The 19015-nt window shown below is 34.9% G+C and overlaps 2 protein-coding genes across 3 annotated transcripts in view; both read right to left on the bottom strand.

Annotated features, from left to right (window-relative positions):
- LOC142336804 (uncharacterized) overlaps positions 1 to 9953 on the bottom strand; it is a 44671-nt gene extending 34718 nt beyond the window's left edge. The window contains exon 1 of one of the 2 annotated variants that reach the window (XM_075385735.1): positions 9167 to 9953. The gene's annotated coding sequence lies outside the window, so the exon portion shown is untranslated. The remainder of the gene's footprint in view (positions 1 to 9166) is intronic. The other variant, XM_075385750.1, reaches the window with a different exon arrangement.
- A 449-nt stretch (positions 9954 to 10402) lies between these two features.
- LOC142336820 (uncharacterized) lies at positions 10403 to 18010 on the bottom strand. The gene is made up of 2 exons (XM_075385763.1): positions 16907 to 18010; positions 10403 to 10993 (listed from the first exon to the last, which is right to left on the bottom strand). The coding sequence occupies exons 1-2, from the start codon at positions 17793 to 17795 to the stop codon at positions 10557 to 10559; spliced, it is 1326 nt and encodes a 441-aa protein (XP_075241878.1). The 5' UTR covers positions 17796 to 18010; the 3' UTR covers positions 10403 to 10556.
- Between the last annotated feature and the right edge of the window lie 1005 nt (positions 18011 to 19015).

Raw genomic sequence — 19015 nt, 5'->3', positions numbered from 1 at the left:
TAAACAGACCGTTTTTTATCAGTGCCACGAAGGAACACACAAAATTGATAAACGCTGTCAATCTTATTGAGTTCTATCATTCTTTGCAAACTAAATGGTGTACATTTTTCATCAACTAATACTAACATCAATGATCTACACAAACATTTTTTATCTGGAGCTGAGAACACTTAAAAAGGGAGCAACGCAATCACAACGTAAGCGTAGTTTTCGAATTTGTTAAACTGATATTTATTTCAGATTTCCTTTATACATCATCGGGAGTAAAAGTGCGAAGTTTTACTTTTCGTGATAACACCTTCTGAGACCAACAATACATTCACTATATATTTCATACAGTACAGCAGTTGGAGTATAGTACACACAAGGCGGCTCGGTAATGCGCGATGGCACATAAGGTTCCGACCCCGCCCATCCACAATTTTGGCATAATTGTCTACCAAATGAGGAACAGATAGAAAAACCCAAAAATTATTTTTTTTGAATCCCAAAAAAGCCCAAGTCTTTTTTCAAGATAGCCTCCAAAGCAAATAACTCAGTGGAGTAAAAATTGATGCATTAGATTGCTGTAATATGTCAATATTAAGAAAGCGAGTCAAGACGAACAGCAAAATCAAACAACAACAACAACAAACATTAATTACATCAAAAAATTTATGTCCCTCTCAAAAACTAAATTTAATAACAAAGTCAACATACCGTCAGATAAACCTAAAACTAAACGAAAATAACTTATAAATCACCAGATAACATATGCGACCAGTCCATAAAAAAGTTTGGTAACAATTATACAAAAAAGAACAAAAACAGTAAAGTAAAAAAATTAACTTATTTTTTTGAAACAGTTAACTTCAAAGTTATAAATACCATTAGGAATCAATTAATATTACCACAAATTTACGATTACCACTGCTTCTATAGAAGGGCATTAGGACCTCTCCTTATTCATTTTTTAATGCGGCTAAAAAGAACAACAAAGAACAAACAAAATTTCAATTGAAACTTGCCAGAAAACGCTGTCAAAACCGTCAAGCCAAATTTTGGCACTCAAAATATATTTGATTGCGCCTTCATCAAACAGCTATAATGTAGTACGTGGCCATTCATTAGTTAGACTAGGTAACAAGTAGACAAAAAAGCGAAGTGCTAAAGTATGTAATACTTTTAACTTTTTTTTCGAAACAAAATTATATTCAATGTCATGAAAGGCATCAATTACAAAAAGAGCTATTTAAATAAGGTCGTTTATTCATGAAAAGGAAACCCTCGAGACCTGTAATTATCCAGAATATTTCTTGCATCTACAAAAAGAACGTCAAATATGACAAAAATCAAATTAATTTACTTTTTTTGTGAAAAACCGGTGTCGAAGCCAGTAAGGTCATAACAAATTTTTTTAAAAAAAGATTTTGGGACACCAATCCCTTTTACTCCCTTGACACCCATAATGCAATACTTGACCCGTAATTAACTAACAAGATTAGGTAACAAAAAACATAAAAAGAACAAAATTGCGAAGTTAAAAAGTTTTTTTTAAATTTTGGAAAACGATTGTTTTCAAAGTCATGAAAGCCATCAGCTATCAACTAATATCAGAATATCGGTTCTTCTATTCTTCCATGAAAAGCCACAAAGGAACACAAAAAATTGATAAACGCTGTCAACCTTATTGAGTTCTATCATTCTTTGCAAACTAAATGGTGTACATTTTTCATCAACTAATACTAACATCAATGATCTACACAAACATTTTTTATCTGGAGCTGAGAACACTTAAAAAGGGAGCAACGCAATCACAACGTAAGCGTAGTTTTCGAATTTGTTAAACTGATATTTATTTCAGATTTCCTTTATACATCATCGGGAGTAAAAGTGCGAAGTTTTACTTTTCGTGATAACACCTTCTGAGACCAACAATACATTCACTATATATTTCATACAGTACAGCAGTTGGAGTATAGTACACACAAGGCGGCTCGGTAATGCGCGATGGCACATAAGGTTCCGACCCCGCCCATCCACAATTTGGGCATAATTGTCTACCAAATGAGGAACAGATAGAAAAACCCAAAAATTATTTTTTTCGAATCCCAAAAAAGCCCAAGTCTTTTTTCAAGATAGCCTCCAAAACAAATAACTCAGTGGAGTAACAAGATTAGGTAACAAAAAACATAAAAAGAACAAAATTGCGAAGTTAAAAAGTTTTTTTTTAAATTTTGGAAAACGATTGTTTTCAAAGTCATGAAAGCCATCAGCTATCTACTAATATCAGAATATCGGTTCTTCTATTCTTCCATGAAAAGCCAATGGAAGCTATCACTATACAGGAAATTTCGTACGACCGAAACGACAAAGTATAAATGACAGTTAGAGACAAAGTTAAAAAAAATTCAATTGATTTCTTCAAGAAAGAGGCGTCGAGGCCGTTAAAACGATGATGTATATCTTTCAGGATTTTAATATGTTCAATTTTGCCTTATTCTGAATGCCAATAAGGTGACATGAGAAATGTCAATAATGTGATAATGTGACAAAATTAGAAAACGTGAAAAACTGGCAAATATCAAAACAAACAAAAATCTGAAATCTTGTAGTATCAAAGCCAGAAAACAATAACTTCAGGCTTAAAACTGCAACCGAGAATAAATGTTAAATCAGTAGAAAGAAGAAGCCGTCTTTCTTTGCTGACACTAAGCTGGAAGTTGAACAAATTGAGAAAAAATAGAGGAAAAGTTAATTAAGCCATTATTTATTGAAAAGTCAATTATTTTTAAAAAAAGGAACGACCATAAACTTTCAATTAAAAAACTAAATGCATTAGCTTGGAGCTGCTTAGCAAGCGAATTGGTTGGACCTATCACTCCTGAGCTTTGATTTGATATGTTCTGTTCTTTATTATTAAAAAAAGTCTCTTTTTTAAAAAAAAAAGACCGACTGATTACAACCCGATTTTTGTTTGGATTGTAACAGTCCGAGAATGGCCCAAAACTAGCCCTGCTAATACTTATTGTCCGTTAGGAACAATTGATTTTTCGAATGTTGTAGATATAGATAATTTAGTTGAAAACTCAAAATAAATTCTGCATTTTTGATAATCAACGAATAAAGTTAGCAAAAAACGGCAAAGTTTTAACTACAGTGCACTCTCAGCGGACTCTGAAGTAGAAATAGCCCCCCTCTGAGTCTACAAAGATTGTATGAGTGTTGTTTGGGGGTGTACTGTCGGCAAATTTAATCAAAGTGGACTAAATGCGGCTAAAAAGAACAACAAAGAACAAACAAAATTTCAATTGAAACTTGCCAGAAAACGCTGTCAAAACCGTCAAGCCAAATTTTGGCACTCAAAATATATTTGATTGCGCCTTCATCAAACAGCTATAATGTAGTACGTGGCCATTCATTAGTTAGACTAGGTAACAAGTAGACAAAAAAGCGAAGTGCTAAAGTATGTAATACTTTTAACTTTTTTTTCGAAACAAAATTATATTCAATGTCATGAAAGGCATCAATTACAAAAAGAGCTATTTAAATAAGGTCGTTTATTCATGAAAAGGAAACCCTCGAGACCTGTAATTATCCAGAATATTTCTTGCATCTACAAAAAGAACGTCAAATATGACAAAAATCAAATTAATTTACTTTTTTTGTGAAAAACCGGTGTCGAAGCCAGTAAGGTCATAACAAATTTTTTTAAAAAAAGATTTTGGGACACCAATCCCTTTTACTCCCTTGACACCCATAATGCAATACTTGACCCGTAATTAACTAACAAGATTAGGTAACAAAAAACATAAAAAGAACAAAATTGCGAAGTTAAAAAGTTTTTTTTAAATTTTGGAAAACGATTGTTTTCAAAGTCATGAAAGCCATCAGCTATCAACTAATATCAGAATATCGGTTCTTCTATTCTTCCATGAAAAGCCACAAAGGAACACAAAAAATTGATAAACGCTGTCAACCTTATTGAGTTCTATCATTCTTTGCAAACTAAATGGTGTACATTTTTCATCAACTAATACTAACATCAATGATCTACACAAACATTTTTTATCTGGAGCTGAGAACACTTAAAAAGGGAGCAACGCAATCACAACGTAAGCGTAGTTTTCGAATTTGTTAAACTGATATTTATTTCAGATTTCCTTTATACATCATCGGGAGTAAAAGTGCGAAGTTTTACTTTTCGTGATAACACCTTCTGAGACCAACAATACATTCACTATATATTTCATACAGTACAGCAGTTGGAGTATAGTACACACAAGGCGGCTCGGTAATGCGCGATGGCACATAAGGTTCCGACCCCGCCCATCCACAATTTGGGCATAATTGTCTACCAAATGAGGAACAGATAGAAAAACCCAAAAATTATTTTTTTCGAATCCCAAAAAAGCCCAAGTCTTTTTTCAAGATAGCCTCCAAAACAAATAACTCAGTGGAGTAACAAGATTAGGTAACAAAAAACATAAAAAGAACAAAATTGCGAAGTTAAAAAGTTTTTAAATTTTGGAAAACGATTGTTTTCAAAGTCATGAAAGCCATCAGCTATCTACTAATATCAGAATATCGGTTCTTCTATTCTTCCATGAAAAGCCAATGGAAGCTATCACTATACAGGAAATTTCGTACGACCGAAACGACAAAGTATAAATGACAGTTAGAGACAAAGTTAAAAAAAATTCAATTGATTTCTTCAAGAAAGAGGCGTCGAGGCCGTTAAAACGATGATGTATATCTTTCAGGATTTTAATATGTTCAATTTTGCCTTATTCTGAATGCCAATAAGGTGACATGAGAAATGTCAATAATGTGATAATGTGACAAAATTAGAAAACGTGAAAAACTGGCAAATATCAAAACAAACAAAAATCTGAAATCTTGTAGTATCAAAGCCAGAAAACAATAACTTCAGGCTTAAAACTGCAACCGAGAATAAATGTTAAATCAGTAGAAAGAAGAAGCCGTCTTTCTTTGCTGACACTAAGCTGGAAGTTGAACAAATTGAGAAAAAATAGAGGAAAAGTTAATTAAGCCATTATTTATTGAAAAGTCAATTATTTTTAAAAAAAGAAACGACCATAAACTTTCAATTAAAAAACTAAATGCATTAGCTTGGAGCTGCTTAGCAAGCGAATTGGTTGGACCTATCACTCCTGAGCTTTGATTTGATATGTTCTGTTCTTTATTATTAAAAAAAGTCTCTTTTTTAAAAAAAAAAGACCGACTGATTACAACCCGATTTTTGTTTGGATTGTAACAGTCCGAGAATGGCCCAAAACTAGCCCTGCTAATACTTATTGTCCGTTAGGAACAATTGATTTTTCGAATGTTGTAGATATAGATAATTTAGTTGAAAACTCAAAATAAATTCTGCATTTTTGATAATCAACGAATAAAGTTAGCAAAAAACGGCAAAGTTTTAACTACAGTGCACTCTCAGCGGACTCTGAAGTAGAAATAGCCCCCCTCTGAGTCTACAAAGATTGTATGAGTGTTGTTTGGGGGTGTACTGTCGGCAAATTTAATCAAAGTGGACTAAAGTAGCTTATTTCGTGCTGTTCTTGATGAAAAAGGCTAAATTTTGAAATGTTTATCCAGATTTTTTTACAAAAAAAATTAAATCAAAACAATCAACAATGCTTGTTCGTCTTCAAAAATAAAATCAACGACACTATTCTTAAAAATTATAACAAATTTTAGCAAAATTGACGAAAATTTAGGCAAAAATTCCGGAAAATGTGAATAAAAACAACGTGAATTCACTCTTCTTTTCTCAGAAGTTTAAACCTCGATAACTCCCTGTAGAAAACAAAAATTAAAAAAATCTTTCCATATTCTACGCTGGACGAGCTTTCTAATGATACCAGTCTCAACTCTACGATGAATATATCGAGTGGCGAAATTTCACGGAACAAAAAAACCATTTGAGTATATAGTTCCTCCCCCCTCAAGAGGGTCGGAACAAAAACTTTTGGACTAATGGAAAAAGATTGGACAGCCCGATCAAGTTTTCGCCTGTCACATAAAAAAAACTGAAGTTGAAAGGAAATGAAAGCACTAATGCACGGGATTATAGATGCGGAAATGAGTTTCAATTTAAAATTTTGTAAAGGCTTCCTTTAATATTTGGAAGGTCTAAAAGTTTATGCCAAATTACTGTATTTATACTGGCCACATGACATTGATGAAGTCGCTTTTTCCTCATTAAACGAGAAAGGCATAGGGCAGAAGGCTAAATAAAGGGTGCAGACGTTACAAAAAGATCAAAAATTGAAGTTTCGAAAAGCTGAAAAAGTCATCAGGGCCAAGTTCTAGTTCCACCATTTAAAAACTTGTTGTTTAAAAATGCTTGTGTCTCAGCAGAAGTTAACTTTTAGATGGTCACTTCTACAGCGTCAACAGTCATTTTAAAACTACTTTTTTTTAACTTTCGGCGTTGTAAAACTTGGCCACGTTGACTTTCGAATTTCCAAATTTTTACAGGCATGATGTCTGGAATTTTTTTGCATCGGCAAACTTTATTTTGACATACTTGGTTGGTCCAACAAACACATAATTTACACCTCAAAATGACAACACAGTTCACTTTTTTTGTATTGAAAGAGTGAAATGAATAAATAAATGAATAGGAACAATCCTTTGGTCCTTCAAAATGGAAAGTGCTCACGGCAGATGCAAACACCCCTTCGCTCATGGCATAAAACTTTAAAGAATAACTTCAGCAAATAGTCTCAAAAAACAAATAAAAATGTCTATTAAATACAAAAAGGGGAATAATACACTGCAGCTGTTCAAATTAAGTACATGATAAGAACTCCTTGAACGAGCCGTGACCGTAATTGATAAAGACCTAAAATCTTTCAACTTTAGATGCTACTTAAAATTCATGATCCTTTTTAGCCCAAAAAGGAAAGCATCAAAATAGAAAGAACTTTTGAAGCTTCAGAAAATGACATAGGCAGACGCAATTAGCATTTAATTGGCAATTATAAAATCTGTGTTTTGTGGTCCCCAATCCTTAGATCATAGTTTTGATGGAAAAATTTAGGTTGAAAACAGTTCATCGTATAAAGTATTGTTTGGTATAGTTCACCAAATCGATTGAATGATTATGATTTTATAAGTCGTAGTACTTCTGACAATACAGCTGAACTAACCTTTCCCTCCTCTAAGTTATCACACCACAATTGATTACTTTTTAACTGCCCTTTTTGAGGAAACAAACGAACATAGCAGGACCAGTCCTGAATTACAATTCAAAGAGTTAAAGCAATTGAAGAGAACGTTATCAGCCTACTTAAGAGAACAGCCTCCGATGATAAGCAAATCACATAGACGTCCACAAAAGTTTAAAAAACAACACAAAAATCGAATAAATAAATGCCACTTCATCTAGAAAACAAACCGACTAACATCGGCAAAATTGCTTTCGAATGACGGGCGGCGCAATTTAATTCAAGTGCTGTAGCCTAGACAAAATTTTCTTTATGTGTGCAAAAACATCAGCCGAAAGTAGGATTCGCGCGCCGACTTCCTTTCCCTTCCCGAGTCCCATTCCGTCACCTCGATAATAGCGATCCGCGGCTACAAAAAAAATTATTTGCAAAAATTTCGAATAAAATTATCCACAAATAGATGAAATTCTAATTCCCAACCAATATTTTTAAAGAGTTTTATCGCTTTTTCTGCTCAAGCATTGTCACATCCAACACCTGGCAGAAAAATAAAGAATAAAAATGCAACTAACGAAAAGAAAACCAGAAAAAACGAATTTGTCTGGTTTAGTGAAAAGTTCCCTATTTTATCTCCCCTGAATATTTCAGGAGGAACAAACTCATCAGAAGCGCTCCAAAATAGACCAAACAAAAGAATAGAGGGAGAAGCCCACATTTAGATGTAAGCAAAAAAAATTGAAAAACAGTCAAAAAGCGACAAAAATAAGCTCAAAAATCTTAGTATAAATTAAATCCAAAGGCAGCCAAAACAACCATAAAAATAACTTTGAACCACAGAAGTTCCCAATGGTAAAAGATTTTGAAAACCTTTAGATAATTGAAAACATAACCGATTAACGTCGGAAAAATTGCTTTCAAATGACAGGCGGGGCAATTTAATTCAGGGGCTGTAGCCTCGATATTTTTTATGGGTGCAAAAACATCAGCTAACGGTAGAATTCGAACTCCGACCTCCTGAGTCCGATTCCGTCACCTCGACGGAGGCATTAACCACTCGGCTATCAGGGACTTGTCATCGAGTCTCTAACAATCGGTTTTGTTTGAACAACAAACTTTATTTCGGATTGAGAGCAATTGAAACCACTCAAAATCAAGAATTGCGTGAAAAAGTTACTTGAGAAGACAGAGATTATTCTAGAAGAAAAGCGCAAAAAGGTCAAGCGAAAAATTTGAATTAAAAAAAGAAAAATACGTTTACAATAATTGCTTCTCCTTCGAGAGCAATTAAAAAGTGTTATTGAAGTTTGTTTTCTCAAAAGCTCAAACACCACACAAGACCTCTACAAATTGGAACTTTGGACATCAGGCACCAACTTTGTAGAAAATCAAGGCAGACAATGAAAAGGACAATACAATCAACATTTGGCAAAAACATACGATTTTTCACAATGGTGTAATGAGTTGAGTTTCACGGTTTCTTAAGCTTTCTCTTACATAGCTCTAAAGCTTCGTCTAGTGAGTGTAGTCATTTTTCTAGTGAGTTAAATTTAAGGCTTGGCACATTAATTACCCAAAAGCCACCGACGCAATAGGGGTAATAATGATAAATGCCCGCACGCACATAATATCAATTATTAAGCGGCAAAAGGAAAAATGCAAAAGGAAAAATGGTAGCAAGAAACGAATATGGAAACCACTAAACTTTGTGACACTAAGTCGAAAGTTCAAAGCTGTTATTATAGACCACTATCAAGATCTTAAGAGAAAACATACTGAATTCGGCGCATTTTTCATCGAATTTCTGTAGTAAGCTGCTTCATTTGAGTTCAGCGGCTTGAAATGGCGAATAAGATAACTATTTAGACGAGTAAAACTCAAAAGTCAAGGAAAAAATTCACTCGCAAAGACATGCACACGCAAAAAAAGACACGTATGACTACAAAAATTGCTCCGAACTTCGGTCGAGAGTAATTAAACTAAGAAAATTTTACCTTAGCTTTGAAGTTTCAAAAATATCCACTTTGGAGGGCTGGAGACAAATGTCCATACGTAAAATGCTGCAAGTATATTTTAACCAATCTTAAGATGGCTTTCAACGCTGCTTCAACAAGAAGTCACAGTCACAATTTCTCTCATCTGCTTTGTAAATGAGCTCGAAAAGACAATGCAACAACTAAATTTCTGTCGACATAATTCTTAATTTAAATATTAATCATTATCGATATAAATTCTCATTAAACTACAGGTGAATTTACACAGGAAGATTAATGATCATCTTCCACGTGAGACTGAGGAGATTTATGGTAGAAGCCGACCAATATCCATCCATCCTCAAATAACTTTAACTAATTTATCTGATGACTTTTGTTGACAAGTTATCCAACCTTTGATAATAATTTAATAATTTTCATTAACCAACACAAATGACCAAAAATTCTGAAGCTGCTAAGGAATTACAGATAGCATTTTTCTGCTATGATCAGAATTCATTTTTAAAATATTTAGATTTAAGATCCATAAATTTGATAAACGCAATCATACATTTGTGACTTCCTCTTACAATAGAACGGAAACTTGCTGGCTCCATGGTCGGTTACAGACACTTTCAGACCTCACAATTATCACAGAATCAGAAAACAGTAAGCATACAAATTTACAATCTCAAACATTGATGACATTTTAATTATTATCTGAATTCAACAAATAATTCTAATTTGTTGGTCTTCGAACAGGACACTGAGCCGCGATCTATCAGCTATTATAATAGTACCGCCTTGTCGATTAGGAAATTTTAAAACAACAATCCAAGAGGTCAACTACAAATCCGGTTGGCGAGGATTGAGATAAATTCCTACGTAGCTTTAAATTGAGTACAGTTACTTGGTTAAGATTTATTGACCAATGAATAACTAAATATGCACTGAGTTGTGTCCTGTCCTCAGATGAGCAGTACAACATAGACAAGTGTATCAATTACAGGATGTTAACGGTCTTTAGTCTTTAAATTCTTTTCTTCAGAATGTACTTTAAGCTCGATTTTCAAACAATCCATCGGAAAATAATAACACCTCATCTTGACACCGATGCGGCATAATTTCCCTTTGATATTTTGTTTCCAAGTACACCTTGTTTTAAATTTAAAAACCAAGCGATACCGTCTTTCTATATCTGGTCAAAACTATACCGCTTAACGGTAGACTTGCTTCAACATATAATAAACACCCACCGCTGTGCATTTACTGTAGCAAGCGATGGCCAAAATACACCCATTTTACCATTAACTTCCTGTCGTGAATCAAAATGCACATTATATCTATGGTTAACGCAAAATAGATGCATGATAATCCCGCTAAATCTATATCACAAGCACACTAATCACTTCTAATTAATTGACGAATGATTTGGCGATGGCCGATTGTTGGTACTGTTACTTTTATGGGATGCAAAGTTCCACGCGTTACTCGGTTTCATCTGGCGATTATGCGTGGAGCTCCAGTTCTGATCTCCACTCTCTTCATCAGTATCTTCGTAAAGAGTCCCAACTCCTGATGCACCTCCCGAAGCCCCCAGAGATGTCAGAAGGTCTTCATCTCGTTCAAGGTTATCAGTGGCATCATCTTCATCGTCAAGATCACCTAGTAGATTCATTGTGGAGGGAGTGACACCCTTGTTCTTTCCCAGATTCGTAGACGGATTAGCACCAAGAGTGGATGATCTCTCATTGCTGTTGTTTCTCATAGTCAACTTCTTTCCAAATGTAGAGATAGTATTTCTCGCCGTCCCTGACCAACTCTTATTGTAGTTCTTGGGAATCGCTCCTAAAAGATACAGTCAAAATACCTCCATAATAACTTACAATACACAATAATCCGCACTACAGAAGTAAGGTGACAAGGATAAAGAACTAAAGAGAAAGAATTGCTATAACGAAATTTGAACGAAATAAATTCAAATCATTCGTTGCGCAAAATAAAAAGGATTAAGTTTAGTAAATATTAGTTGGTTCAAAAATATTAACTGAAATATAAGATAAGTGTGCGCGTCAAGAGGTTGCTTTTTAATAATCAATTATTTTACTCGATCACTAACAGTGTACGCGTTTGATAACACTGTTACACAAATCAGTTCACAAAAAAGATGCGGCCTATTATAAAGGAAGTGATCGAATCATGGCATTGGTAAAGCGGGTGAAAATGACTTTAATTATTTAAGACCACGTTTACCATAAAAAACTTCCCTGAAAATGCCTCATGCCAAAGAGACTATAATCTGTTCAGATCAAATCAAGTTTTGTTCTTTGATTTCCTATTTGACAATATTGTAAAAGCGGAGATTTTAAATAAAGTTAATGACAAAAACAATTCTTAAATTGCATTGCATGTGGAGAACAATGCAATTCGATAATCTTAATATGAGATGCTTATTAAAAAAATCAATCACAAACAGAAATTCGAGATCGTTTCAAAGCAATGGTAGAGAAAACTTGAGCTTCATTCTGCGTTTTTCAATCAAAAAACATTGTGATCTCTAGGATACAACCTCAACAAATCCGTAATCAGTTCCTCAAAAAGTTTTGCTGTAAAAAAGCATGAGGCTTCCAATTGTAGCATTTTGAATTTTTATCGTTAGAAGGGATCCAGCTGAGGACTGGCTAGCGCCAAAAACTCTATCAATTTCCGATGGTTTATTTGGTGGGTCGACTATTTGCTCAGACTAATCTGTTTTGTCCTCAGAAGCTCTCTGCGGCCGTTCAAAATTCCAGTTGATTAAATATCAAAAATGAAAAATGGCCAAGTAACAAAATAACCAGCAGGAACTAAAAACACGTTCAGCATTTCAATTTCTGGCTTCTGAAAATCTTTAACTTATGAATAATTTTCTCAACTAATTTCGGTTCTTTTTCGAGTTAATTCCAATTTTTAGTTTTGTCCAACAGAAATCTAAAAATTCAATTTTGATTACAACCAATCTCGGTGTCCAACTGGTCTTGGCGAAAATATCCAATCTCAACTTACTTTTAAATTCTCACTAACCTAGAACAAACTGTTCTATGTTCTCTTTTATCTCGCTGGTCTCGCGGTTCTGGTATTTTGTTTTTAATAGGTTAGGTGCAACGTCTTCTGTCACGTGGCATTATAAATCGTTAATTGTATGAACACGCTATCGTCATTACTTTTCTTTCTAGATTCCTTTGGGTAGGTGGTGTGATAGCCACCTGAATTGAATTTTCCCTTTTGCTCAGTTTTCGAATGCTCATTAACTGCTGAACTCAATGCTTATTGGTTCAAGTCGCACGTCATGCCACACTACTCCTCTCTATACAAAAGCAATCTGCCTACTAAGCACCAAAAATCAAACGCTTTTCAAAATCAAACGGGATATTTGAACCAATTAGAAGTCAAAGTCCAGAAATATTCCCCTACATCAGACCAAAATGAGCAAAAGTAGATATTACAGCAAACATATAATTAAGGTCGGCATGCTACAAAACCACCTGCTAGCATAATAGATAATTAAGCCAATGAAATAGTTGTGCATGTCTCAGCTCAAATCGTTCGTTTTAAAAATTTCGTAAACGTCCTCGAAAGTATCTTAAATAATCACTTCCAATGTCCCAGCATTCCGTTTCAAAGATACAATTCAAGTTGATCTACCAACCAATTCCTTCTAGTCCGGTTGGATGTCAACATATCTCTCCAACAGCCATATCAGCGTTAAACACCATCAAAACTGAGACATCTATAGTGGCCTTTTATATATCCGCAGAATTAAGCTTAAAACGCCAACCCGTATTAATCTCTAAAAGTAGTTTCAATTTCTCCATGACCCTAATTTCGACAAAGACCACCCTTTCAAATATGACTTATCAGTCCCAGAAAGAGGCGGTAACTTACAGTCGCAATTTTTCCGTCATTCACTATCCCTTAAATAGTTGAAAGCAACCTCAGTGGAGCTCAATTGTAAAATCCGGGTAATACATTATTTTTCAACAAACGGAGTGGACGTTTAATTAGCCTATGATTTCCATCTTGTGCTCTATAATATTCAATTTCCTCTCAAGCCATTTTGGACAAATTTATTTTGTTTCCGGCGTCTTAATGTTTCCTTATCCTCTCTCGAAATTCGCTATAGCGCAATACAATAAATCAGCAATATCTGAAATCCATCCTTTTTTAACTTTGTTAACTCATCTAATTGTAAATGCTATTTGGAAATGACACTTTACCGACAAAACCATTAAAGTTATTCACTTCAATATTCCTCAGTTCTCCATGGAAAAGCTTATAATGACACAATGGTTGGATTTAAAACCTACTCGAATCAGAAGGAAAAGCTGCCTCGGGCTCTCATTCCAATTTTCATTAAATTTCAATAAATAGTTTGGTATTTTTATCAGTCAGAACTACTCCCAGTTTGCCACTGAAGGATTTTTCAGAAACTTTTGCCACTGATGGATACGACATTTATAATTTCCGAGATATATCCGCTCACATACTTTTGCACTGTATGCTCCTATCGACGTCTCGTTACCACCGAGGGTAAGCAAATTGAGCAATTAGTTGAAAAAGGCCGATAGAAATTTGTCGGGTATTGGGATTAGAGCCCTGAAAGAAGCTTCACTTTAACTTTAGAGTAACCTTAACCTTTCCGAAATCAACTCGACGTAAATAACGACCAACCTCAGTCACCGGATGCACTTCCTACTTGATTACACAAAAAATTTTTAAACAATAACAGGAAAATTTTACATGAGGAAAATAAATGACAAAAACTTTAAAGCATCTGAAAATATATACTTTAAGTTAATTAATGAAGAATAAAAATGTACTCTCCGGGCCCAAAAACCGTCGCAAAAAGATTTTGTAACAGGAAAACATGCAAATTTTTACCAATCGACAGACAATGTATTTGGTCTACATAGAAAGAACTGAGGAAAGGGAAATTTGATGAAGGACAAAACAAAAAAATATTCTCCGACCTAACTCTTCGCAGAGAAACATTATACAAAAAACTTAGAAAGCAAATAAAAAACCTGAAAAAACTAGAAACTTGTATAATTTATGTATGAAAAGCACCCTGTCTAGCTTTCGAGTGTCACGTTAGAGTAAAAACACCTATATATATTAATCTCAATTAAGAATTGATCAAGAAAAACTATAGCAAGCAGCATAAAATTCAAAGAAACAAGCAAAACAAAACTTCGCAAAAATTTGCTCAAAAAATCAACTAAAATTAAAATCAATCAAATCGAGAGACAACCAAAAAATCTAAAACAACTGATTTTAACCACAATAACTCCCCAAATGTTATCAACATGGAAACATAGCCGGCATATTGCCGGAAAATAGCTGCGATAGATGCTTGTGGTTATGACCACCAGTCTTTTGATAGACTACTAGAGTTTTTGGGGTTAGATTCGGACTGTCATTTTTATGTGACACATAAGCTCTTTGAGAAAACCCTGATAGGGCTTTTCAAAATTAATATTCAAAATCAAAAACTCAAGACTCTAATAATCAAGAATTCGGGCATATGTTTGGCACCACCTAGATGCACACTATTGAGCTCAGAGGTCATTTTATTGAGTGTGGTAGTCACGCGATTGACCTAAAAAAAACAAAAACTCGGGACGCAGGGTAAAACAGAACAAAAATCTGTTAAAACGAATTCAAAAAAAAATAGGAGCGCAATAATAGCCGCCTGGAACTGCTGACGCGGCTATAAAAAAAACAACTAAAAATTGAAACCAAAAGTCTTAAAATTCGCTTCTGATGGTCAAAAACGTTTCCAAATGCACAAATAACGTTTTTTTTTTTAAAAAAAACAGAAACATCTTTGTTTAATAAAGAAGGAGTTAACGCAAAGACTGCTTTCAAAAAGCTGCACGTGACAAAATTTTTTCGCTCGCTTGCTGAAAATTTATTCACACGTACATTTCTCCCTCTCTCTCAAATAAGCGACATGAACAAAAAACAACTCTCACCTCTTCAGAAATCTGACTTAAACACTTTTATGTTTTTACGCATTTCACTTCTTGTTACAATTACACACCGACAAAGTTACCGATCAAAACATAGCCGACTAAATGTCGGAAGAATTGCTCTCGGATGACTAGTGGGAGCTCTAATCAATTGCAACCTGCTTCAGTCGGGAGGAGGGGGAGCCTAAATGGGACTAAGAAGTTCAATGCAAGGACTTCAAATAACCACATTAGAGGTTAATATATTCCACTATAAAGATTTAAATAGCAAAATGGCACCAATTTCGGCGCACTTTTCAATTGACTTTTAGTATTAAATTGCCGCCAATTGAGTTCAGCTGCTTGAAATTGCGATTGAGAGAGAATTTTAGATCACGCTTAACGCAAAAAGTCACGGGCGTAAAAGTCACTCGAACAGTCAAAACTGTCAAGAGAAAATTTTTCATAAAAAGACACATGTTCACAATAATTGCTATGAACTTCGTTCAAGAGCAAGTAAAAAGACGCTCCACCAATACTTATCTTCGAGTCGTATAAACAACAACATCATCACAAAAAAAACAACTCAGGAATTAAATAAAATGAAGACTTCCTTATTTGGTGATAGTGGAGAGAAAGAAAGCAACAATATATTTGGACCAAAGATTTAGATGTAAATCAGAGCCATTCCGATTAAAATTGGCAAACATTGAAAAGGCATCAAAATCCTTCAAGAATTTTTATAAAACGTTGTCTGGCAAATGAATAGGTTCAAAATACTCACCATTATAAGAATTCTCGTAGAAGAAAAATGTAAGAACAAAAATTGTGACTTTTCGATCGCAATATTTAAAAGATGGTGACTTATTCGCTTGGTGAATTGCTAAAATCTACTTCTAGCCACGAATGCTTCTACAAACTCGATTTCAATAATAACAGGAAACAAATAATCTCCAAATTTGGCGACAAATTCTTCTCTGCCTTTACAACGAAAATCAAAAAATCCCGGCAGATTGCCAATCCCAATCAGGTCATTGATTCCCATGACTCGATTGTGATTGAAATAAGTACAGAAACAAAATGATTGTTTTACAAAGAAGTCAACAATCAATTTCGCGTTTCAGCATATTCCTGCTTCTTGATGAGAGGATAGTGATTATTATTAATACCAATCGACATTAGTAAGACCTGGTAACTATGAAAAGTTATAACAAAGTTGCAATAGCAGTCACCTAAAACTGTCCCTATCGGTTGTATCTTGTTGTGTTTTTGATTTCGTCTTTCAATATTTCAGCAGCTAGAGCAGAATGAGCAAAGAATAACACTAGCCCAGAGAAGTCAAAATTTATGCAACACATCGAAAAATTTGTCAATTAACAGCGCAAAAATAGCCGGCTGAGATCACGGCGGCTAATAATTAATTCTTCAAAAAAAATTCTTTAAAAAATCAGACAGAATATTTATTAGAGACAAAAAAGAATGGATCCAAGACCTTATACCTCGTAATCGCTTCGAAAAAGTTGAAACTCAATTTCCTCCGAATGAAATACACTACGCTTGGCCAGTTTTTTAATGATTACACTTTTGTTTTTCAACGTTAAAACTAAGGCACTGCTAAAACTGACTGCAAAAATGACTGATTACATAGTCCCCAAACACATACACACACCCACACAAATAAACAACACACACATACGCGCGCACAGACGGTCGGAACAAATGGAGATCAACAAACAAAAACTAATCGTTGTGCAAAAACAACTGATCTTACCAGTTGATGGGTTTGCAACAGGTCCATTAGGGGGTGACCCAGTTCTTTCCAAATCAGTCGACCAAGCCCTGGAAACTTTGGCTTCCTCAGGTACTGGGCCAACAATCTGTCCAAAGTCATTTTCGGGATGAAATGCTCCATCGTTCGTGTAATGCGTTGTGCGCAAGCGTTCGTTTTTAATATCTTCAACTTGCTTGCTGCGCGTTTTGGAATACTGCATATCTCTGTCAAACGCAGCATCGTTTCGGATTCGCAAAAAATCATCTGGAAGCGGCCCTAGAAACGGGTTGTTAAACTTGTACAGAGCTGTCTGATACCTGTAACTGGTGGCCACGCTTTTACTGCTACTTGAATGCTTACTCTCATCCTTAGCAGCAGCAGTTACAGCAGCTTCCTGAAATGGGATGTTCGCGTACATGCTGGAATCGGTCAACAAACTTTCAGGATTTTTAGGAGGTGTTACTGAGGCTAAGTGCATGTTATAAGAATCGACACTGTCAACGGCCAGTTGATTCCGAGGAGACTCTTTAGCGCTTCGCTGAGGAGTGCTTTGAGTTTCGTTTGAATTATTAAGGCCAAGGGAATCACACATTTCGAGAAGCTGATCTATTGTAGCGTCAACCGCACCATTATTAGACCTCAAAACCATTTCAATAGTGTCCGCATCCAAAGTTGGAAACATAGTGCTGAAATCTCGCATAGCCGCTTTAAACTCTAAAGGTTTCACCCCACTACCTTGAGATGGGTTCGACGCTGTCGATCGTCGTGATCTTGGTGAAACTCCATGAGTAGGTGTCGATCCGCTTCTGTCATTCGGACCAGAGGCAATTGTCGCATTTCTGGTCTCTGGAGGGACTGCTGCGTTTGAATCGGGAGGCATAAAAGCCATTTCTACTGACCGTTTTTGTATTTCAGAACTATCTTGAAGACAATTGGACTGAATAGATTTTAGTGAAGGCTAATCCAAACAGCAAACTCAAATCGCAGAGTATTTGTGCAAATTTAGTCTCATTCTGTCAGGGTCAATGTGTCAGCAGCCAATTGTAATGAGCATAGAGCACTATTGAATATAGACCATGCAACCTGAAATAAATTGACCTGAAGAAACACCACCACAACTGATTTCCTTTTCACACTAAGTTGAAAACTGTCATCAGACAAAAAGAATTAAATTTCATTCGGGGATGTAAAATTCAATATAATTAAAAACAGCAAATGAAAAAAAAAACAACACGCACACACAAAAGCAACTTATTTGAAGCCTCTGAAACTCCGTCTCAATCCCGTTTTCTTTCTGCTCTTCTGTTCGCCAGATTGCCAGTCGGAAAAATTGAGAAGTGAATCTACAACATAAGACGTGACAAATGAAAACGGGTGTGTAGTCAGTTTCTTTTCTCGAAGAAGCACAATAAGGTGTTCATTTTCAAGGCCTGAAAAATCTTTAAGTTCGCCGGAATTTTGGTGCTTGGTAGGTAAAAAAAAATAGTATTAATTGTAAACGCAAACTACTAGTCTTCAAAAATGAGAATTCTGATTCCAAAAATATGTGCAATGAATATTGTTGGCTTTTTGAGTATCTGCAATGCTTTCAATTAGTAGTGCTTTTTTCAGTATGTTCATAGAGAGGCGGGTTTGCAAATTTCAGATTGAATTGAACTCCTTGAAAAGAGTTTACACTTAAGAACTAGAAACGTTTTCAAGAGGTACATCGTGTAAGTTTTACAGCTTGTTTAGGTGACGTCCCTTTTGAAAAACCCATCAATAAAATTTCACTTTCCGGAAACTTATGAACTAGTACTTTGAATGTTTTAAGATACTGCTAATGCTCATGAAGTATACATTTATAAATATTAAAGCTAGACGGAAATTTGAGAGCAGTCCTCTCATTTTTCTGCTACAAATAAACCTTCGTTATTTGCCAGGGATTCAATTTGCAGCATTAGTTACTCGAATCTTAATTAAGTTAAAAGGACAAAACAGCGTCTTGGTCCCTTTGAACTACTAATTTTTAGATAAGTGTAATCAATTGACTATACAGTTATAGTTTATAGTTCTTTGGGTCCGCCTTGTACGAGAGCAAACTCTTTCAAGCAGCAGTCCCGAAAAAAC

The sequence above is a fragment of the Convolutriloba macropyga genome, chromosome 1 (assembly GCF_964194025.1).
Source record: "Convolutriloba macropyga chromosome 1, txConMacr16.3, whole genome shotgun sequence".
NCBI classification, from domain to species: domain Eukaryota; kingdom Metazoa; phylum Xenacoelomorpha; order Acoela; family Convolutidae; genus Convolutriloba; species Convolutriloba macropyga.
Note: the sequence above shows the minus strand (reverse complement) of the source record. Positions and strands in the feature narration are given on the sequence as shown.

Coding starts and splice junctions, on each gene's coding strand:
- LOC142336820 (XM_075385763.1), bottom strand. CDS start 17,795: ATGGCTTTTATGCCTCCCGATTCAAACGCAGCAGTCCCTCCAGAGACC. Junction 10,994..16,906: donor TGTTGCAAACCCATCAACTG/GTAAGATCAGTT, acceptor TGTATCTTTTAG/GAGCGATTCCCAAGAACTAC.